Source organism: Macrosteles quadrilineatus, unplaced genomic scaffold, assembly GCF_028750875.1.
Source record: "Macrosteles quadrilineatus isolate MER2022 unplaced genomic scaffold, UCM_ALF_1.0 Scaffold_4__1_contigs__length_99947679, whole genome shotgun sequence".
Classification (NCBI taxonomy): domain Eukaryota; kingdom Metazoa; phylum Arthropoda; class Insecta; order Hemiptera; family Cicadellidae; genus Macrosteles; species Macrosteles quadrilineatus.
In genome coordinates this window covers 31,751,016-31,776,475 of record NW_026542597.1, presented here as the reverse complement: position 1 = coordinate 31,776,475, position 25,460 = coordinate 31,751,016, and the positions used below count along the sequence as shown (strand labels likewise).

The following is a 25,460-nucleotide window of genomic DNA, read 5'->3' as shown; positions in this document are numbered from 1 at the left end:
CCAGACTTGAAATTAAGACAGCTTGAGCAAGCTCATCAATTAATACTTAAATCTAAAACACCTTCCGGTCTAAATTTGTGATAGTATATATACATATATATATATATATATATATATATATATATATATATCATTTTTTTTCTTTCTTACTATCAAAACATTTTTCTTTTTTACTTCTTCATAAATTATATGTATTTTGGATTTTTGCTAAAACCATATGATTCAGAGTGGTAAACACTTCTATTTGTTATTGTGTTTGTTCCTGAAGAAGGCTAATGCCGAAATATAGAAATTTTTAAAAAAGTGTGTGATAAGTTTATTTTGAAAATAAATCTCTCCCAAGTTATGGTGACAGAGGGTACACTATTTCATATACACGTAGGCCTATGTTTTTTTGTTTATGGGTAGATTTGCACTAAATTTGGAAAACGTATCTGTATGTTAAGTTTTCTATAGTTATGCTGCAAAAATAGTTATTCCTTGTTGCTGTCCTTTAACTCTTGGAAAATAATATAATTTATATTGGGCGTGGATCTAATAGTAAATTGATTTTCATATAAGCCTTTTGGGAATTCAATGAAGCAATTGAACGGAACTTACTATGTTTGCTAACGTGAAGTCTGCAATAGTCAAAATTTTCAACTAGATGAAAACCACGTTTAAAATCTAAGCATTAAAATATCATACGTACACTGTAATCCTTACGCATTGTTATGTGTAAATTTAACGTAAAGATAAACTTAATAATTAAGTCGCGTACGTGACAAAGGTGGCGGATAAGTTTTTGAACTCTAGGAAGAACATTAATTTGAGAGCGAAGTTGAAGTTATTAGAAGGCCTACATAATTATCACGAAACACGGAGTCCTTCAGTTAACAACTGTCCTCCGCAGTTGGCAACTTGCCAATGTTGCCGTGCAGGACCATATGAGAAACCAAATTATTCAAAAGTTATCGTCATCTGTAAATTCTTAGTGGGAAAAGTATTCCTTGTTAAATGTATTTACAAATTGTTTTTGAATTAACACGTAAAATAAGGGTTTTTTTAACAAAATAAATTTAGGTTTGAATGAAACACATATTCCTCTGTTATGGGTAAACCGTAACTTAAAGTAAACGTTGGAGGGTAACATTTGTTTTAAGAAACTTTATAAATAATAAATCTGTGGACGATTAGTAAAACGTCAAATTATTTTTGCAAGGGTTTGATGATCTTACAGTTTTGTTTTATTCAACGAGCTGGCAAAACTTTATAAGATATTCTATTTTGTGAAAGCAACAGTGGTAATTATTATTTTGGTGTACTCTCAAGAAACAATCAATTTTATAGCCCTTGGACTCCCAACATGACTAAACAGGCTGTATTATTTCCATATATAGTCTAAATCCAATCAAAAAGCACATCAAATAAAATATTTCTTTGTTAAATTTAGACAACAGGTGGCAGTTATAAGGTCTATTTTATCAACTCCCAACCAATCAAACCATACAAAAAGAACTATTAATTTCTTACTCATATCTACAGAATAAGTATTTTTTCTCCCCGAGCAACCAAACCCACATTTAGAGCGGTAAAAGTTTCGTATAGCAACTAACTCTATGTTACACTAAAATATACATTTATGACTTTAACAACAGTCCCAACACTGTATATTGCTAGCATGACCACAAGCGTTCATATAAAACTATATACATTACACTTTGGACCTCCATATAATGTAATATATAAATATTGATGTTCATATTTAGCAGTCAGAGCTTTGCTAACATTTGGTGCATTTACAATTTCGTGCGTACAACAAAACATAACACAACTGTAATCAAATGTTGTTTGAATTGAACAATCTATCTCATAACAAATACCTACTTAACATATATGGGGATATTATTTTTGTTGGTTTAGTTTTATGTATAAACTTTCGAATTATATTTACTAAATTTTTTCATGAAACACGTTTGGAAAATATCTGTATTAAGTAAAAAAATGATGAATTTAGAATGAAAATATGTGAACAGATATGAATCATTTTCTTAAAGAGTTTGAGAAAAACTACTATATTCCACATAAACACTTATTTTAGGCCAATAAATAAGTAGTACCTGAATGCTGGGTGTATTGTTCAGCAAAATATCAAACGTATTGTACTAAAGAGGAACTTTTTTACTGATCACAAAAATAATATAAAATTGCCATTGGTGATGAGATCATATTATTACAATAATCGGGTATTTAGAACACCCAAACCGATAAAAATTATTTACAATAAATATTCCAGGATACTTCGTTTACATTAATATGATATTTCAATCTTAAAACTGAAATAATGTTTTAAAAACGGACAGTAAAATTCGGGCCACTACTCCAATATTATCACAAACAATTACACTTTATACACATATTTTGGATTAACAACCTGGACAACATGTACTAAACTACCTGTCATCCGACATAAATATTATATTCATATTTCAACAAATAATAAGTTAGCACTTGTTCTATAATAACCTGCTTTAGCACAACATTTATATAAAGACACAGTTCTCTATAAATAGCTATAAAACACTATATTGTAGTATAAACAATCTTGTTTTGGCTGGCACTTATATACACGGAGTCTTCCCACACGACTTTATGGGCAGAAGGGCTGTTGAATCAGAAACGAACTGTAGGGGTTGTACCACAGATTAAAGAGTGCTACTATCTGAGGTTGTATGGTAAAGCAATTTTGATTTAAAAAAATACTTTAAAAGACTAATACTGAATCGGGCTTATCGATTAAACTGAAGCATAAACCTTCGAAACCGACCATGTGAAGTTGGGTTGAGTCAAGTAAATTGGATGTATTGGGTTTTGTTAGATTAGGCAGGGTTATGTTAGGATTTATTGGATTGTGTAAAGGTAAGTTGAGCTGTGCTATGATGTATTGGGTGATGGTAGGGTGGGTTGAAATATGCTCAAGTATGATGTGATAGGTTTGGGTCATGCTAGAATATATAAGGTTATGTTATGGGTAGGTAGAATAATGCTTGTATAAGGTGTTACGTTAGGACAGGTTGGGTCATGCTAGTATTTTAGTATTGGTAGTAATCTATAGTTGAGTATAGTATGAGTTAATCTCAAGATTAAGCAAAAACATGGTAATCCCATTTCAACCATTCACTTAAAGAATATACCAGAAAAATCAGGTAAAGAGCTTACACAAATCTCTTTTCCAACCCTTGTAGCAGTGTTCCTTCCCTTCTTTGCCCTAAAGTCGTGCGAAAAGGCCAGGAACGAAAATTAATTTGGCCCTAATAGTTCGACGCTAGGTTTGTTTGAAGTGTCTATCCTGCGGCCTACGAATCTACAATACAATAAACACGGACTTTACAAAACTCTATCTAATCTCTACAATTGACTTGGGGTCTGATCCCTCCAAGGCGTTCAAGAATTTCTCGTTAACACTTTTCAATGGGGAATGGATGTTAAATTTTTTAACCTGTTTTTGGTGTATACAAAACTAATAAGACTCCTACTTTACGTTGGAGTCCATTTTTACCAAATGAACATAACAATATTAGGTTAAAAAGTAAAACAAGTTTTTGTTGGTAAGATTTTCATCATGTTTAATCCTTTCTAATAATAAAATCTACCTTAAACTAATTTATCTATAAATCTGTTAAGCTTCTGGATCACGTTTTTACAATTAGTAAGGTTATACTTTTTGTACTAGGAAATAATGCGTTTTTGTCAAGTGAACAAGGTTTCGCTGAAGTATTTTCACTCAAGTTGTCATGACTAACCTTCCGAGGGCTACACCAAGCGTTGGCCTTTCAGTATTATAACTTAGTCAAATCTTTTTTTTCCGTATTTGTGAAGTGTTAGTTAAGTGTATGACGACTCTTTACAACCCCAACTACAGATGATTTTTCCAACTAATTGGTTTACTTAAGCTAAAAATGATTTTTAGGTTCGAAACCTTGGTCGCTAGACAACAAAACGGATCATTGACAGTACAGCGGGTATTTTGACAATTTTATTTTAATTAGATTTCATTTGGCTTTTAAATTGTATTTTCATAACGTAGGTTGAACTTTATAAGCTCTTTTAACCCGTATTATGTGACGAATAAATGCTCAAACATTTAAATGAACCTGTAAATTATCAAATAATTCATTCTGTTTCAATCAAGGAAAGAGTTAAACATGTTACAAACATCCATAATTTTTCGATGTAGCAACCAACCACAGTAAACAATAAAACACATCAAACATAGTTTCCCCTTTTACACATCAATCCAAATCCTTGAACCACTTAACGATCAAACACTGCCACTTAAATAAACCAAAACAGCCCTATGTAGGAAGTCAAATTGACTAAGTCGATGTCAACCGCGAACGCCTTTTCGTTTAAAACTATTATAAAAAGGGCGATCGCAACGCGTTTCTAAAAATATGTTACCCTAAAAATATGTTCGCGCAGGCGTGGGTGAGCTAGAGATCGCTGGACTGAGATGTCGTCATCAGGTGGCTGTCCACCGTGTCGTCCCTTTGTCAGAGGGGTCTGGTGAGGTCTGCGTGAGAGGTCATACGGTCAACTCTCGTGCTGATGGACTGGTCACTGCAACAGAAGAGAAGATATGTGAGAAGCTGAACAAAGTGTAGGAAGTAGGTTGTGAAGATGTGGCAAACGGAGAGAGTGAGAATATGAGATTTGAGCATTTGAGTGTAGAAGGCTCATCGATTCACTGAAAAAGAAGAGGAGATATGTGACTAATGCAAAAAGTATGAGTGTGTGGAAACGTGGGAAAGGAAACCGGGTAGGTAAGGTTAAGAGATCTGAGTGCTGAATCTAGAGTTCATAAACAGATCACTGCAGAAGAGGTGTGTGAATAAGAATACAATGTATAAGAAGTAAGAGGTTACTAAGATGCAGAAAATTGTGGAGTGAGTAAGGTTGAGCTTTGAAGTCATAACAGCGATTTCGGGGGTTTGCATCCTGTTGCCTGGTGCTAATCAATTTCATTAGTAAAATTTACCCTCTACTGTACCGGATCACCCCTTGCTTTGCAGTATGCGTACCACGAACGGACCCGAGGCCTATGTGAACAGGAAAATAAAACATTAAAAATACCAACAACCTCTAAACAAGTAGGAAAAACTATTCGAGGTGTAAATGGGAAATTAATAATATGTGGTCAAAGTGTAATAAAGAATTATAAGGAGTAGTAAAAAGTGACAAGAGTAATAAAGTGGTGTCGAGAAGTAATAAATAAATCAAAACGTACCTGTATAATTAACACGTGACAAGCAAAGCAAGTAAACTTAGTTCAGAACCCTAGAGCTGGTAGACTAATCGATGCAGTGGTATAAATGTATTGTGTGTAAACAGAGTGGAATAAAAATGTGAAAACGGCAAAAAGAATAGACAAAAAGAGAGAAATATGTGATATTGAGAAAGGTTGGGAGGTCTTACTTCAGAACACTAGAACTGATGGTCTGGTTACTGAAACAAACAAGATATGGGTAGATAGTGAAATGAAAAAAGATTATAACAGACTAAGTTTGAGCTTAGTTGAGTGATTGGGTTTACCGAAGAGATTTTAACTTATGTAAAAATTCCGTCAGTTCTTATGGTAATTTAATTTACCAACTTCACAAAAATGACTTCACTGGCTTGTTGAGTCTTGACAACTTCCGTATTTTAATTTTAACCAAAACAACTTTAACCTGTTTTAAATAACCGATGGTAAATTTTTTTTGTTTATGTTACTTGCATTAAGCTTGACATATCTGTTATGTAAATCGTGGCTATTTTTGCATTTAGTTAAGTATCTACCTAACGCATATTGATTACTGTTTCGTTCTCACCTTTTGGTACAACATTTAAGATAATTCAATGGCGACTATTAAAGCTGTAACAATAATTAGAAAAATGCTACCGGTAATTTAAAATCTGGCATAATTTGTGAGCTAATAGATATAAGATTTCAAAATGGAAGTAAAAGCTTCAAAACAAAGTAAACACAAACACTCTATGTATATTTTTCCTTTAGTCAATTCATTTTACCACTCAATAGATCAACGTCTGATTTAACATAAAATCTACTCCTGTTACATTTAAATAGAGCCTCTGGAAGGCGAGGATTAAAGCTTTGAGGGTGAATCATGCTCAAAAACCCTTATTTAGGTTGAAAGAACTAACAACTAAAACCCCGACAGGTAACAGATGGTTAAGCTTTACATGTCGAATCATCCTCAGAGAAAATGCCTTATCACTTCTTTAAACGGCGATGTACTTGTGCATGTATTTGTAAGAACGCAGTGTTTGATTAAGTGAACGCGTCAACATGACTTGAGAGTTTTGTTACTGATCAGCTGTTTTCCTAGCAACTATTCAGTGAAAACCTAATCAAGGACGCTACGAATGTAACGGTAGAATCAGCTGTTCAAACGAATATAAAACGTTTTAGGGACGGATAGATCTCAATTTTCCAATCGAAATACCTAAGAACCAAAGGAACTTGAAGACAAACTTGTACTAGAGTAAAGACACAATCCGGATGATAGGATTTCGGACAGTCTGTTTCGCTTGGTATCGGATACAAAGCTGTACAGTTTCAGTTTCGCGATCAGCTCAACAAGTGTTCGTCGAGGGAGCGCAGTTTATTTATAGCTCACTTTTAATCCTGACGTGCTTGTTTCTTTCTGCACGTAAAACCGATTTCTATTTCGTCTTGAGTTTCTTGCACAAGTGTGAGGTCCATCCTTCACTTAGATGTTGATAAGAAGCTTAGTCTGTAGAAAGTGACAGACTTTTTAAGTCTACGATTGATAATACTTTAAGTATAGATTCACTATGTTGAGGTAGACAGACATTCATGTGTTTAAATTGTACTCTGATTTAAGATAAAAGAAAAATGTTATTAATTTATGATAAAGTATGCTGCTGTAAATTACTGTTTACTTCCTACCTACACCAAATTGCTGTGTCAAACTAAAAGCGACATTTATTGTAAAGTACACATTCCTTCATGTCCACATTGTAATAAAAGAACAAAATCGAGAGAGTTAATAGAATTTCAATAGTTGCAGATTCTATGAGAGGAAGATTTAAGGATCTTTCCTATTCAAGTAAAAAGTGTCTTCAACTGATTCGTGTCGATGGAATGTATACTGAAGTAGGTAATTAATAATATTCATTACCTTTATCATTAACATTTTTTAGAAAACATCTCTCATATCCATTTTCCGAATGACAATAATATCAACTCGGTACAGTTTTTTTAAGTTCTAACTCTTAACTGATCAAACAAAAAATTCTTTTGATTGGAAGGCAATTATTTTAAACCAGCATTCAAGCATAAATAGTTGACAAAATAATAAGGTATCCATTATTTATCAACATATGCATTATGTTTTATTTCGCCGAATCAAAGTTTACTAACGTTATGACAAATAAATTGTAAATTTTCCCAAGATGACATAAATCATTATAAAGAAGTTGAAGACGAAGCTAGGGTGTATGTTGGTCGGTGTATTCGCTTCTGTTATTGTTGTTGTCAACTTGTAATTACAATTTACTGTTTCTTACTTCTTAGCAACAAGTTCACAGAACATTAACACCAACGCTCCCACATAGTGTTATGAACATTGCTTACTCTTTTATACGTGTGTTTTAACCGTAAATTAGTTGTAAATTATGGTGAACTTTTTGCATTTGTTAGATTTTTTCGTGATTTATCATTTGTTTTTATAGTCGATTTATCATATAGTTATCATACTACATATTCGCGAATATACATAAAAAGCATTTTTTTAGGGTTCTAAGTAAGTTCAAGGCATACTTAGGTATATTCAAGTATATTTAGGTTAGGGGTCCTATTTCGATTGATACAATTGAGGGTGTCAATTTTTGCGTCTTAAATTGTTAACTTTGACCGATATTTGCAGGCAATTGTAAAATTGATATTTTAGTTGTTCATTGGAGTATCCGTTGACTTGAGTCATTGACTATTGGATCCTGAAGTTGTATTGACTGTTGTATTAATAGTCAAAGCTTGAGTTCAATCAAAATGTAAATTAATGAGTCACACACGATGGTTTATTGATTAAGATAAAATAGTTATGTCAATAAATTCTTCTACCAATGTTCTACATTTACAAAATATTATTTTTCTCACGGCAAAATTCATCAAAGTATAGGGAACATCCCACCGCTTATTTACAAGTGGTTTTTTACATGTCTTACCCATTGAACAAGTATCTGGACTAAACATCACGAGGGATTTAGTACAAAAATAAATCACCTAATAACACATAAAAACTGTATATGGATATTTAAATATAAGAAAACGTCTAAAATGCATCAAGAAACTTTCAATTTGGACAGCTGGCTTGGAATACTATAAAAACATCATATTAATGACAAATTAAATTGGGGTAACAGTCACCTACGCATGCACTTGACAAATTTTAGACAGGCAGAGAATGCGGAAAGCAGAGAGTATGACCACTATCCAGCTCAGGTGGGCTGGCATCAGTCTCCTAATTTTGCCCAACTAGCATTTAATTAGGCTTAGAGGATTCAAAAACTGATGCCCAGTATATTCTTAGCCATTTTGATCAATTTAGAAAATATTGTTCAGTACGTGCTAGGATAAGCGAGATCAAACATTTGTTGAATTCGTGCCTACCCAGAAAACTGAACTATGAGGTCGAGCTTTCCACACACGTTCATGACACATACAACTAGCGGAGTTGATATTTTGGCAACGATGTGTCGACGTGGCCGCTTATTGTTTATCTGGGTAACATCTGTGAACCGCATGAAAAATGTCACTCGGAAATTAAAAGCTTGTTGGGACATCACGCACTTGTTGCTTGGCCGCCATTATGTTTCTCCCCCCCCCTCCCCCCCTCGGCATCCCTCCAAGCGATTATCCTTCCCAGAGGCACTCTTTTATTAATATATGGTCTCCGTGAATTGTTTATCTGCTTTACCATAAATTATGAATTTTATCTAAGAGGTTTCTTTGATGAATGTGTTTAGCTGTTAGTCGTGTTCTGGTTAATTTTAGTTGTCGTAAGATTTGTAAAAAGAATTGGTTAATTAATTCATTAATTATTTATTTCTACTGCGAGCAGCGAATTTACAATTCTACAATGCAAGATTTTTACACACAAGTATGAATATAAACTAGGATGATAACACGTAAAAAATATGATTTGCTTTAAAATATACTAATGAATTAGTATTTAGTGAATTAGAATTTGCGATATATAATTTTTACTTTTTGATCCTACAGTACCCTTAATATATATTAATCTTCTACCTATGTATACTTAATACAATAAGAAGTTTCTCTGTAAAACGCCGTTTGCAGTCGTCTTATTCAATCAACTTTTACTATTTAGGTTTAATTTTAAAATGTATGATCTATAGGAGGAACGAATGGTAACTAAAGGGTATTTTCTCTTAGTTCATCGGCTCCTTATTTTCTCTTAGTTCATCGGCTCCTAGTTTGATTTATTTATAGTGTTCGCTTTCAAATATTCAGTGATGCCGACCCACTTTCTTTGTAATGGGTTTAAGTGTGAATTTTAATCTAACAACTAACACTGAACTTTGATCCTTCAGTTGACTGTTTAACTTCAGTCAGATTGCAAAACAGGTCATGAAAAAGATTTTAAAGAGAGATTTGGATTATTCTAACCTGACTGAGGTAGGTAAATCTCTCTTTGTGATGTATATCTAAAATAAAAAAAAAATTAATTTATTGTTAATTTAGTAGTTTTATTCATTGAACAACTATCATAATAAACATAGTCTTTGAAAAGTAATAAGGTATTGTATAAGTCATTTTGCCTTCAGAAACAGGTTTTGGACTAAACAAAATTTACACACGGTCCCAAATATTCGCTGGTTTGTTGTATGGCTTTCGCTGATGTTACTTTTCACATCTAGTTCAATATTTTCTTTTTGTTAAATCCTTTTAAAATTTGTTACTTGTAGCCTACTTCTTTCCCTGACACCGACCAACAAATTTTATTGTCTATAGCACATTGTAATCAACTTGCCTTTGTTATAGTACTCGTGGATGACAAAAAAAATATGACCTAATTCCTTCTTAGGCACACTATGTGAGCAGATATTCCCCAAGAAACAAAAGCTGCACAACTATCCCTACTCTAATCTACACCAGTATCACTATTTTATTTCCTACTCTGGTATTGCTATTACACAAATGTTTCTGGTCTAGTGAATCACTAACACTAGTCTAACATAATATTTTTTCTTTGACATTTTGCATACGTAAGTATTTCCTGCTCTTCTCCAACAATAACATAAATAGTTCCACTTTTGCATTACAAACACTATAATTCCGTAAAAATATTTCCACTTATGTATTTGCATACTATGTATACCAGGATACCAAATCTGGCATTTAAAACATATTTTGACTTCAATTAGAAACACAAATAACGCCTAATTAATGTGATGGGAATAGACGAATGAATGCTGTTTATAGAAAATACAGGGTTTATTTTAGTGTAAATGATGTGAAAACGAGAGGCGACCATAGAATACATTTGGAATGGAACCCAAAAACCGGGTAAAGTTGGCACTAGGTATTCAGAAGGTAATTATGGAAGTCAATGGGGAATCTTACAACCGTTGCCGGTGCATTCTTCCATATGAATACGAACTTTGCCTGTTCAGCCAGTTAAATGACTATTTTCCGAAAGTAACGCGTTATATACGTTTTACGTGTTATAGCATAAAATGAATAATAGTTTATTTATTTTTTAATTATTGTACTTCTTATAAACGTAAGCTATCGGTTCACTAATTAATTGTTATATTGAGTATAATGTAGTATAATACAGTAATTAGTACGTTAAAGATAGGAAATTATCGTTGTGAAAAGTCGGGAAAATCCTTCCAAGAAGTGACAGAAAAGCGTCCTTTTGTGGTTTGGAAATGAAATTTGACTTCAACAAATTGTGGAGGAACGAGCGCTGGCTGGCGGCGGAGCGGGGTTAATAATTTAAGACGCGTCGCCAAGTTTCAGACTCGACCTGGTATTCCGTTCCGACCACATAAAATATCTTTGTAAAACTGATATGGTTTTTATTTATGTATACATCAAAATGTCTGTCCATAGACAAGATAACTCTTGTCATGATTCACACATTCCGAACAATTAATGAAATCATGATCAATACAAACTCTCATGATGATTTGACTCTTATCGTCGAATAATTGAATTGGGTTTGAAGTTCTGAGGTTCTGGGTTTGAGGATTTGAGGTCCGCCATCCCTGCTACGCCAGCTTGTATGAAGTTTTTTTAAAATTATGTAAGGACTAAGGGTTTACACGCAGTATACAACCCTTTAATTTCATCACGACGTTTTACTGTTTCGCACATATAGGCTCAAATGAAAAAATGAACATTAATATGAACAAAATTTAACCCAAAAAAGGTTTATACGTTTTTTTACCTAAATTTTCTGTAAAGTATGAAAAACAAAAAAATCTTTAAGTAATAACGATAAAAAATCTATAAAATAATCTAATGACTAATAAAGAAAAATCCTCTTGGTTTAATCAGAAAGTATTACTCATAGAACAGAATAAGTGTTATTAAAATGGTTTTTAATCCCAGTTTTAAGTGGTTATGGAGATTCTCTCTAATTAGTGGTTTCTATTAAGTGTAATTTCAGTTGCAGACTTGTATTAGGGTTAATTAGGTCTACATAGCCGAACTAACATTTGAATCACATTTCATTGGTGTTTTAAATTGTTTAACGCATTAATGCAATTGCATGATGTCCTTTTTATTCAATGTATTCTACTTTGAGTTTTATTCATTTTTAGTCTTGTGTGGTAAATCTTATAGTTTTGCAATATGCCGTTATATTATAAAACTACATTTGTCAGAAGTAAATGATTTGAATACACTTTCAAACTACTGTTTGTAATTGACTCGTGTCTATTAATAACAATGTGTTTTGGGGAGTGAGCTGATCTAGTGGTTAGAGCGCAGGACTTCGGTCCCTGAGATCCTGGGTTCAAATCCTGCCAAATCACTAAAATGGATTTTATCTAAGTAAAAATGCCGAATCACCTAGGTCTAGCCTGAAGATATGTGAAAAACAACCCCAAGCTCGTGCCTAGCGTCTTAAGGGGAAAAATAACGTGTTTGCAAATCTACTTTATATTCTATTACCACTAATACAGCGAGTAATTAAACTTTGCAATAAGTTTTTAATTATTATCTTTTCTTTTATTTGATTAGCTGTATGGCAAGATAATATTATTAACATTATAAAAATATTAACAATATAAACGTAATTAAACTGAAAGCAAAAATGGAATGTTCTTTATCTCGCCTTGGAACCCGATGATATTTATTAATTAAACATACATGGAACGTATTTCAAGGTGATTTCAAGGACATGTATATGCCTCTTTGTTAGCGGAGTTCCCAGTCTTGTGCTTTCATTTAAATTTTAACACAGTTGGCTGGTGCGAGTAGTTTTTTTTTCGTTCAAACGGAAATAAACCATTCAACAATCATCCTATGCATATGCTTTAATACGTTATGAAGCTGGTAAAAGAAAAATCCAAACATTTTATTAATGGATTAAAAAATGATGACGTAAATAACTTTTAGATTTTTTAAAACATTCAATCACACATGTTGTAAAATGAAACAATAATTACAATTAAAACAATATATTTAAGATACACAAAACGGTAGTCTAAGCTGTAAAGCTATGTTGTCGATGTTGCTTCCTAATTTGGCCTATACTGTTTAAATTTGTTCATGTTGTATTGTGAAGAATTACTTACTTTATTGTTTTAATTTGGCTTCATTGGTACGGATAAAATGATAAAACTACAAAAACGTAGTTATTTCTATGTTGCGTTGTGGATATTACTTGTACTATTTTTTATTGCATGTGAACGATTTTATTTGTAATATATCTCTTTATATTTCATACTTTTATCCAACAAAAGATCGTATCACTTTAATATATTTACGTACGTAGTTAAAAGTAGTGTTTTAATATGGTTTAGTAATAGAAACAATTTTTAAAATAATAAAATTTAACACAATCATTGTTTCAATTAAAAATGACCTATATAAATGTATTAAATCAAACTATTAATCCTAGAGAGAATGTGGATTAAATATTTAATCTAAGAGTGTAAAACGCTAGATGGAAGGTTAGACATGCAAGAAAGAAGAGATAAAAATGAAATCAGCTTAAAATACATTACGCATAACTCGTGGGCTAGAGCAGCCTCAAGCTCTGGATTATGTTATCGCCAGTCTCTGGCTGAGTTTCTTGCATTACTTTTAGTTCTAAGATTTTTCGGGTTCAAACTATAACTGATAATAAAATGTCAAAGCTTGATCCTATATTATGTCCTGTATTATGAGTTAAGTATGTTAGCTAAAAAGCATTTTTTTAGTTTCAAAAACAAACTAAGTGGGTCGCGTTTTTTAAGTCAAATATTTGTATGATTGTAAAATAAGATACACGCTTAACAGTTTTCTATATATTTTTCTATGCTGTAAGAAAGTAATTACTTTAATAGTTACAAATGCTTGTACCAAACTACACGTATAACCTTAACACACACCATAATTTAAATTTATGATGGACTATTACACAATTAAATAACTTCTTGATCAGCATTGTAGATCTTATGAAATTTACGGAAAGTAAATAAAAGAACACAATTATTATAATAATAAATAATTACACAATTATCCAACAAATTTTCAAAATAGTTTGTGCTGCACTAAAGTAATTAATTGTTAGCTATTTTGAGCTGTTGCATAAGGTATAACTAATTTATACTAAAGGCTTTGTCAGAAACTGCAGAGCAAAAGTTGAAATACATAGAAAAAAAGAATAACCATAGAATTAATATCATACACAAATAATAAAAATAAAATTGCTTTTGTTGTTTGCGTCTGACATATTTCGATGAATAACTTCGAAAACTTCACTGTTTATTGTAACCCCAAACACCGTTGAACATTCAAACATTGTCACAAACAGGCCAAAAGGGATAAATTATATTTGAGTTAGGGTTTTCACAGGGTTTGCGAGTCAAAGAGGAGTAATGTACTACGTGTGTGTGTGTGTGTGTGTGTGTGTGTGTGCGCGCGTGCGAGCGCGGTGTATTATGTTGTCATTCTGTCAGGGACCAAAGTTGTTATTCCGTCGTCGAAACGCGCTTTCATTTGTGCCAAAAATCTGTCAGTTTTCACCCTAAAATTGTTTTTACTCTATTCAATCCTGTTTCAAAAGAAGGTAGGTTATTTTCCCAACCGTGGACCATTTTTGAAATTGTTTTTAACTTTTCAATGTCATTTGTAATTAAAATAAATATAATCTTTTGTGTTTGTTTTGTTGTTGTTGTTTTGTGTTGTTTTGTGTTTGTTTGTTGTTTTGTGTGTTGTGTGTTGTGTGAGAAGGAGGTTGGGTTATCTAGTACGTGGAGTTTTCTTCGCCTAAGAATCTGTTTTAATTTTCTAGTCTGGATAATTAGACCCACAGTTAAATGTGGGCTGCAATGTAGATACATTTTTATGTGGCTAAATACCATTGTTGATCTGAGGGATTTAAACCCGGACCTCTATGGACAGAAGTCACGCACTCTAACCACCACATCAGCCATGACTTGATCATTAACTACATTAGCATCAGTAACTAGTTGTGTTCATGTGTTGAAGAAAAACCACTCAAAATAAGAACAGCTTCAATGCAATAATTGGAATAATATGTTATAATTTGTTTCTGAGAATTAAGTTGATTTTTAAACAGAATGATTTAAAACCAATATTGGATTCTGTTTACAAGTGAAACAGTTTTTTTTTTGTAGTTGCCTAATGTCTTAAGAAAAGTTAAAATCGAATACCAATGGATTATCACTCAATTAGAAATATCCTTGCACCAAAATCTGAAATTAATGCATGAATCTTATGGATCATTATTGTGATGTGTTAGTTACACACTGCATTTAATTATTAAATCATTAATTATTAAGGTCATCTAACTATTAAATCACATCATCACATCATCTAATTATTAAATTATTATATTATGCTACATGTTCCAGTGTGCGGCTTGCCAAGCTCGGGATTTCATGAAACTATCGTAAACACCTTGGGTGAGTTGATAACGATACTATTTGCTATACAGGGTTATTACAAATGATGTTCCTGATTTTGATTATAAATATTACTGGGTTAATTTGTTTCAAGACTATTTTAGTTGGTACCATTGGAAAGAAAAACTCATAAAGTTTCATTTACATTGGTTTAGGTGCATATCAGCTGTTTGTCAAGTCAATTATTGTAAGTGTTGTGTAATGGTTGAATTTGAAGGCAGGAAAGCTTTTTGCCAGTTGGAATATTACATTAACCAATCTGTTATTAGTGTGCAACGACACTTTAGAACCAGGTTTAACGACGATCCTCCTAGTAACCACTATATTGGCAAGTAAGTGACACTTTTGAAATTTAAGAGAAATGGCTGCATTTGAATGTTACTTGTAGTAGGGCTGAACTTAACAATGTGCTGCCTGAGATATGGAACGAGCTCGGTGGTCTGAATAATGACACACCCCTGAACTGGCCTACAAGATCTCCGGACATCACCCCCTGTATTTTTTTCTTGTGGGGATACATCAAAGATAAGGCGTACACACCACCATTATCAGATAGCATACTTGAGATCCTGCAACGGATTACCAATGCTATCGAAACAATAGATCAAGACACACTTTTCAAAGTCTAGCAAGAGCTTGACTACATTATTGACATCTGTCGTACCACAAGCGGTTCCCGTATCGAGCATTTACAGTTCTGTGTATCTGCGTCGAAACTTTTTGAGTTTTTCAAAAGTTGTAACCATTTTATTTCTTTGTATAACAAATAAAACTATATTTTATGTATGTTTGAAATCATGAACATCATTTGTAATAACCCTGTACTACTGTACCAATAACAAGGTTTTTATGTAAAATCCAATCAAGTAGACTAGCATAGCCTACTAATATTACTCGCTTCGCTACTTGTAAACATATAATTCTCTAACTCATATCTTTTTTTAGATTTATCAAGCAACAGATTTTAGAAGATTTTTTTTTAAATTTCTTTCGACTTAGCTGTTATTTCATAGAGGAAATCACAACATTATCAATCGTAATGCATATTCCTAAAATAGCTTGGTTATTAAATTATTACAACATTCTATGCGATGGTGTTTGTTGAACGAATTCGCATTGTTGGGGTGGACAAGTCCATTCCCGCTGAGAAGGGTAGCTTCGACGACACCATAGCATTGTTGTAGCATATTGCAAAACCAATGGTCATGTACCGTGATCAAATCCAGTTTATCGTGATCCTTTACCGTAAAAAACGACTTTCCGGTCTAAAAGGATTACAAAAAGAAGCTAGGGTTCACAAATATGTCATTACTCCTAGGATAAATATATTTAAATTTGCCCAAATTTACTTTGAAATATTTTTTCCCAATATATTGGTCGTGTTCTAACATGGCACACGTTAGTTTCATAGACCTACAACTGCAGTAAACACAATCACACGTTAAATGGAGATGAATCAAGTCCCATTGTTGAGAGACTAGCTTTCTCGCTGATCAAAATATTCTAATTACTTGTAACTTTGTCATCCAGAGCAGCATAAGGCACAGCCTTTACGATAGCGGAGAATCTTGGTTTGCAATGTTTTAACTTTGTATCAATAAGGCGTTGGTTTGTTAAGGTAACTTCTTTATACATTTAGTTTTGAATTGTTAAAATTCATAGTAAGCGCGTATTGTGTTATTTTTGTGCAGCCTTGGCACTTTATTACGAGTACTTACTCGTAATAGCATGATTGATATAATAGTTTAGTTTCAATTATTTGACGCTTAGAGATAATGCGTGGTAACTCTACTGACGATTAGATGCCAAATGTAATTCGTGGTAACTTAATTGAAGACTCGACGTTAGAAAGTAATACCTCTCACAATAGTTATGTATGGTTCAGTATTTAATGGTTTGGTTTCATTCAGATGAAATACATTACACCATTATTTAGAAGCAAAAATTTTGGTAAATAATAGTCTTGAAAAGAAAAAAAAGAAAATAGTTGTAAAGAGTTATAGGGGAGGTTTTCCTAAATCTAACATATTTGATTAAATAAACACGACTTTCAAATTCAGCTTAGAGTAGTTAATCTTGATTTCTCTAGACCGGTAGTTATTTGTAGCTTCACTATTAACCTATTTCTGTTAACAACGACGTTACAAAGAGGACAAGCTATGTAGATAAGGTGTACGTAGCAAGGTCACTTAGTATTTCGGTGGCCACTTGGATATCATCGAGGGCGGCACGGAAATGTCTTTCCTACATGTCATATCTCGGTTCAGGGTGGACATAAATCCCCCAAAATAACACATTCGTTTCTCTGTCGGCGCAGTCTAACCCCACGACTCTCTGCGAGAGAAAATACACTTTATATGTGACGTTCGGGTAGTTTTTGTAACTTTTATACGATGCGTATTCGTAAATAAAACGGGTTATTTACTGGTGTTAAGACGTGATAAGAATATGAAGGGCTGTTATAACAACTATGTTAAAAGTATGAGTTAATCTATTTTACCTAAATACTGTTGACTATAAAAAAAAAACATTCAAACTAATGAAACTAAAGTTCAAGTGTCAAAATAGTTAACATTAAATCGTTTATATGTGGAAAGAGTTTCTATTTAGTAATGTATCCTTAAACTAACTACACCTACTGTACTAACTGTGTTATTTTATTGCCGATTGTAAGATGGGCCTAAGGATAAGGGATAACTTGAAGCCATTGTATTGTGTGTATGATAACACAGCTGCCATTGGTGATTGATAATATTTGAACCCAGTCACTCAGGTTAAAAGTGCTCAAACTGCAACTCCAGTAACACCATATTACGTATAAGTTAATGTTTATAATAGATTTTTTGGCACTTAGAGAGTTTCGTTTCATATTTTACTATGTAAGTTTATCAATGTACGAGTTAAGTTACCGCTTGTTTACTTCAAAATATGACCATGTATACAAAATTCATCATACCTGAATTTTAAACGGATAAAATTGAATAGATAACAATTGAAAATGCTCATAAGGAGCTATATGAGCAGGTGCAAAACGTATATCCTCCTAAAAGAAAATGGAAATGATTAAAAACACATACATACTATGTCCAATCTTCTAATTATTTTGAACGGTTTGTTTTGAATTCAAGTGTAATAAACGTAAGCTTTGCTTGTTTGTGTAAACAGTTAATTGTGAATGCTAAAACTAAAGAATAATCCTTTTTTGAACAGATAAACTTTAACAATTCTAACTCAAAGAAATGTGTAGTAAATAATAAATTATATACAATAATATCTTCTACTTATAAAGTTGAAATTGCCTCGATTCATCCACCCTTTTTGAAAAATCTTATTAGTTAAATCGTCTTATAGTTTATGTAAATATGGTTTTTCACAGTCTAAATTCCCCAATTGCATCACACAAAACACCACAACAAAAATATTCAAAACAGAGATAAAGTGCAATAATCACCAACCAAAATAAACCTGAATTGTCATGAATACAAACAGATTTGATAGCGCGTGCTTTGGCGTCAAATGATTGTAAGGTAAAGCGATTCGTTGCTATGAATGAAAGAGAGGGAACCAGATGAAATGAATTAGTGAATAATAAACGCAATAGTGTATGGAACTGTGGACGAAGGGGTGTGGGGGGGGGGGTTATTCCGTTGAGGGGGATACCGTTGCTTCACACAATGTGTGCTGGGTTTTGTTTGTAAGGTTCTTTATGACGTTATAAAAAAGTGTACAGTTGTCATTAATATTGTTCACAATAATTAGTTTAAGAAACATCTGATTTCTCAACATATCACTTTGCTCACCTTCCTGGCAATTTTGCTTTGTTCAGTTGTCATCCGGAGTGAGAAAAGTAGGGAGCGTAGTAAAATTTAAACATTGTCCACTAATTTCCCTTATGCCGAACGACAATTAATTGAACGAACAAAATCAAGGTTCAGTTCATTTTTATACTACTAATACTATAAGTGAGAAAGTTTGGATGGGTGGACGGATATTTCGTGACAAGTAAACGCGAAAAATGCTTAACTGGCAGGGTTGAAATTTGGTATGATGATAGGTCACATTCCCGGTTAACATATAGACGTATTCTTATCTCCAAAGTCCTTTTGGGCTCCGCCCATAGAACTACAACGCTCCACCCCAGTGGCTCTGGAGTTTCCCATGTTAACCTTATGATTAATCATATTTAAAAGGAACTAAAGAATTTTGTCAACTGTTTCAACTGCACACGTTGGATCAATGACATTAAATAGCATTAAAAAGTTATAAGGTTTACCAACAGGATGCAGCACTATCATTATTTTTCATTTGTGGCAACAGATCATTTGAACCAAATAGCAACAAAAAACTTTGGTACAAAATGAGAACTTTACTTTTTTCTTTGGTTTAGGTGCAGTGGTAGAACATTATGGCAGATGTGCTATACTATAAACGAACAAAAGAAAAAAAAATTCTTAATCCGTGTTCTCTCCTATCAATAAGCAATAAGCATTTCATTCTTATACGCCAACCCCGTACGAAGAACGGGTATTCTGCTAGTCTAATAATAATTAACAGATAACTGTTTGTATATAGATTACAAATTCGTATACGTACAATATAATAAATATACATTCAAATAACCTTTTTGTTTCAAATCAATTCTCAAACAATTATTAACTCGTGAAAGCTTAATAACCAATATTTTATATCAATCATAGAAATTAAAAAAAAATAGATACAATACAATTACCGCAAATTGTAACAGATAAAGTTGTTTCGCGGTAAAATAATAAATGCAAACCACTCGAGAAGAGCGGGACATTTTATTACGAACGCCGCATAAATCAAGAAGGCTTTGTCTAATGTAAGACACCGAGCGGGAGATATGCAATTTCACATTCGTTTTATTGTTGCCTTACAGTGACATTTGAAAGACAAATTTATCTTTTTGATAAACATTATTTTGTTTCAACTCAAGTGGGGAGGATGAACAAGTGATATTGAAACGATTAAATGTTTTTTGTCCTTCATCAACATTTGAATGGAAATTAGGGTAAATATTTCATGAACTGATAATAATGTTAGTAGTAGAGCTATACGATGGATGAAAAGGTGAGTGTGAAAAGATAGAAATAGTGTTATTGTCTGATCCAAAGGTAGTTTAATTATTGATATTTGAATGGATATTATGGTAATTATTATTTGAAGGAGGCTTAATGTTATTAGTACATTATGCAAACATAATGTAGCAAAAATATATCAATAATGGCCGGGGGAGCGAGCTGGTGTAGTGGTTAGAGCACGGGACTTTGGTCTCTGAGGTCCCGTGTTCAAATACCACCAATCACCAATGGATTTTATCTAAGTGATAATGCCGCAATCCCTAGGTCTAGCCTGAATTAATGTGAAAGACAATCCAAGACTCGTGCCTAGCGTCCTAGGACGAAAAAAATATGCGACGCCTGCAAATCATACGCGGCAATAGTGATACTGTGTAAGTTTTGCCCACCTTCGCCTGCACAGTGCTACATGAAGTTCTTGCTCGGTTTTATATTGTTATTGACTTAAGATATATAGTTAATAAAATTATTCTCCACGTCCGGAAATTACTCCCTTGTGACTGGTATTGTGGTATTGAGTCTCTTTTATGGCATATTATGTAACTGTTTATAACGTATCATTAAAGTTTACAAAAGTTTACTTTGTTTACTTAAAGTTTAGTATTGGTTTTTCAAATTATTTACCCTTTATACATTATAACGCCTAATTATCAATACGACCATCGAGTAGAGCTAAAAATCAAATAATCTTGTATATTGAAGAATTGTTGTAAAATCAAAAGTTACTGAGAAAATTCGGAAAACGGTAGATTTAAGATTTTTATGTTATTCTTAGGGAGAAAAAGGAAACTGTTGTAGTTTGCTCGCTTATGAATGTGTGTTGATACAATTTGGCTAATGTATTAATTTCATACAATACTGTACAATTTGGTCAAAAATGTATTGATTTCATCCTATACTATAAAGTAAAACACACTATTTACCTTCCTCCTTAGCAACAAACCTAGGTACTAGTTAATATAATGTTATTTAAATACGGAATATATATGTCTTGCTTATGTAAGTTTTTTTAGTAAAAATCCAATCAGACAAAATTGAAATTTGCATAGTCTGCACGTTTGCTGCGGCGGGGATACTTTTCTATTACACAACTAAATTATGGGAAAGTTTATCTGAAACAATGATTGCTTAAAACAACATGTCTATTGACTGAAATCCCAAGGTCCCAGGTTCAAATCCCGCCAATTCTTAATGAATTTTATCCAAGTAATTATGCCGTGACCCTCTAGGGTTAGCCTGAAGCAATGTGTAAAATCAGTTCCTAGAGTTTTTACTTTAGGGGAAGGTAGGATATAAAAAAGTATTTTACCGTCCACGTACCTTGATAAGGATAATTGTCTATTTGATATCCCTCACCGAAGCTTCAAGTCATTTAATTCTATTTACAACCATAGGCAACGTTGAAACTTGTTTTTTATTCAAACGGAAACTGTAAGTTTTCAAAGTACTTTTGTTCAAACGTATTTGAAAAGTTGTTTTGGAACAAATTACTATATTTACTCATTGCTAACCGTAATATCCCTGTATCAAATTTATTTTTCCTACTGAATTGTTCAAATATTAGAGGGAAGCATTAAAACCAAAAATAATTTATAAATAAAAAACTTTTTTTAAAACAAAACGTTTTTAATCGCACTAAAAAATAGAAAATAATTTATAAATATGTGGAGAGTATAAATACTTGTAAGATTTAAAACGAAAAACGTAGGGTGCATGCAATAGATCATTTACAATAACCTTCACCTATTGAACTAATGTATTATTATCAATTGCATGCACTCCACGTTTTTCGTTTTAAATCTTACAAGTATTTATACTCTCCACATATTTATAAATTATTTTCTACTTTTTAGTGCGTTTAAAAACGTTTTTTTTAAGTTTTTTATTTATAAATTATTTTTTACTTTTTAGTTTTTAATTCGTGTGGATGTTAAATCTATTTCAAGCATCTATATCAATTTAAGACAGAGGCGTGTAGGATATCTAAGGTTTATTTGAGTTTCTCTTCATGTAATTATGTATTAGATTGAATGTATAGCCTGCCTACTAACTATAAATATATTAATCTATTTATTTTATTGTTTACTTTATATAATACTTAATATATAACAATTGACATTATTAACAAACACCTTTATATCCGCAATCAGATTGTTTATTCTTTATTTTGAAATGTTTGTTTGTATAACGAATCTCTTGGGAGCATAACCTCTACCTCTTAACCTCTGCTCTTCGAACTGTCAAATTTAAGTATTTACAGCTGACCTAAATTAATTGATATATTTACATTCTTTCAAAATGTAAACATGGAAAATTTGGAAGCCCCCTGGGCATAGTCCAAGGGAAATATGAAAATTAAATGATATAATATTGCGTTGTCTTCAATTTGTGAGCTATGTTTCAATTCAAATCTCTAGCTCTTCGGGAAAATAGTATAAAATTGATCACAAATTTTGTACCGGGCAAGAAAGCGAGCTAATAAAAACGTTTAAAAATCCCAAACAATGATAACCTCACTTCAATTTTATTCATATAATTTACGGAAACTGCACAACTAAACTAGTCGAATCATCTGCCTTGGTAAATTAATAAAATAGGTATGTGATATGCCAATGCGAGCCCGAGGTTTGAAATGCATTTAGTTATAATGGCACGAGGACGGTGCCTCAAGTGGTACTCATGAATAGTGTTTTACAGCCATCAAGCACTCCTTTATATCAAGTACAGCTAAACTACTGCACGTGTTTAAATAACCCATATTTACTGATAAATAATGTTAACGTACACAAGGGCTTGAAGGTCATACAAATCTTTTTATTATCATAAATGTTTCTTATTATTCAATATAGTGCTATATTATGTGTGTTTTGTAAATATTTTCATCTCCATCAGTTACTCACAAGAGAAGGAATACCTTCAAATTTACTTTGAAAGAGTTTTGAATTCTTTCTATACAAACGAATGTTTGAATAATATATGCAATGTTTAATGTAGAAACTCAATGTTTGTTATATATTTATTAACAGACTTAAACTGATGCTCTCATTTCATTTGCAACAAACATAATAGTTTATCAATATCTTTCAAATTGTTTACATGGTCGATAAACATTGACTTTTTCCTCGATGTAAATTGGTAAAAGTTGACAATTTCAAATATATATATTTATAGTTGCATATTCAACTTGGACTTTATTTGAACCATATTGCATATTGAAACCCCCATTTTGAGTACAGTATTCCATATAGAACTCATAATAATTGATCATAATCCATATAACTGATCATGATATTTTATTATATCAAGTGCTGTAAATGAGCTGTATTTGAACAGGGCATTTATTTTTTTATAAGATTGACTCAGATAATTTCGAATTTAAAAATCCAGGCTACCTGGATGTAAACGAAACAATATTTGTGTTTTGTCGTTTTGCATAAGTAAAGCAGAGGTTGGCAATATGAGATATGATCTTTGACATGCAACTGTTATACATTTTCTGACGATTCAAAAAACCGCAAGAATGTCTTGTTGACACAGACAGTTAATTGATAAACAATTTTATCTAAGGAATATTCTCAAAATATGTAATGCTAAATAAAATATTTCATTTTTGATGTTAGCCTACAGATTACGTTTCAATACAAATCAGGTATTTACACCAATCTATAATATTAAATGGAAACAGGGTTTTTTTATTTCACGATTCTGAATCAACCAATTGACAGATTTTCATGATTTTTGTGTTGAAAGAAAGATAATTTTGAGAACTAGGGAATGAAGAAGCCATCATTTTAATTTAGGGTTTCAGTTTTTTAGAAAATAAGTTTCAATTTTTAAAAAGTCTAGCAGCCGACGCTAGCAATTCAAAGTATTTTCAGTGCTGGTTAAACTAACAGCTGGTTATAAACTGTCATTGAAATGTTTATGTTACAAGTTGTTTGTATACAAAAATATTGTTCTTCAGTGTTGGCCTGCATACTATTTCACTTTAAAATTTAGTTTTTTTCTACCGTGAAGGATCTGCTTTATCAGGAAATGTGTTATTTTGATCTATACATCTCAAACAGTTTAATCAAGTTTGTAAATGAAAACTGTGTAAGGAAGTTATTTAGTTTATGCCATGGAAATTTCATTTCATATTAGGGAAATCTTTTTTCAGAAATTTATTGCTTAATCGTTTAAGATATAAGTGGTTTACGGTACGTGTTGATACTTCTTTTTCTGTATGTCCGAATGGATGTGAGTCATACTATAATTTTGGTTAGTAATGAAAGCGTCAATTGGTATAGTAGGTTCTATAAAACTGGCCAATGAGCTGCTAGGTGCTGCAGAAACCAAAGTCGACTCATACCATACCACAACTCTCCCCGTAGTATTGAAAAGTGCAGACAAAATATTCAGACCAGTTCAAGATAACGGAGGTCGAGATAAAAACAAACAGAGAGCTAAGAGAAATGTGTAACACCCAGATATAGGGGTACTTTCCAGAAGTAAAAGGCTTGGATGGGCAGGCTATGCGTGGTGGATAGGAGATAAATCAACTTTTTAAAGTATATTCCATAGTACCACAATATAAAAGACCACTTGGAAGACCAAGAATTAAGTGGAAAGACCAAGTTATGAAATACATCCTCAGACCGGGATCTAAATTAGAAACGACAGGGGATGGAAGAGAATAAGTTATGAAATACATCCTCAGACCGGGATCTAAATTAGAAGAGACATGGGATGGAAGAGAATGGGTGGCCAGAATCCTCATAAGGTGTCAGTATGTGGTCACGGAGGTAAAGGTGCGGTAAGTACATATATAAGTGGTATATGCAATTTTAGCAACTCTACTCAATACCAGTGTGTGTGAATCGGTCTCCAATCTCACTTCAAGTCTTTTCAAATCGACGCAACTGCTATTTTATAGTAAAATTATCGAATTTAAAATGCATCGCTATATTTTAGGTCTATAATCGGATGGAAGAAATAGGTAGTCACGTGACATTTGTTAATAAGGTCAACAACTAAAAAATAACAATTGTTTGTTAATTAGGTTGTTTTGGGGGCAGTTGGCCCCCATTAAAACTGCCAGAATTTGTCATTGTGCGTGTAAACTAGATGTTCTGAACTATTCCGTTTTAATCGACTACTCGATTCCCGTACGTAGGACGGGCCAACAACTCGTTTATTAATAAAATA

At 32.5% G+C, this 25,460-nt stretch overlaps 1 protein-coding gene across 1 annotated transcript in view; it reads right to left on the bottom strand.

Annotated features, from left to right (window-relative positions):
* Window positions 1–2,783: 2,783 nt before the first annotated feature.
* The window catches only part of LOC128991961 (protein tipE), a 152,891-nt gene continuing 130,214 nt past the window's right edge, over window positions 2,784–25,460 (bottom strand). The window contains exon 2 of the mRNA XM_054415274.1: window positions 2,784–4,599. Within this exon, the coding sequence (XP_054271249.1) occupies window positions 4,533–4,599 (67 nt within the window). The 3' untranslated portion in view covers window positions 2,784–4,532. The remainder of the gene's footprint in view (window positions 4,600–25,460) is intronic.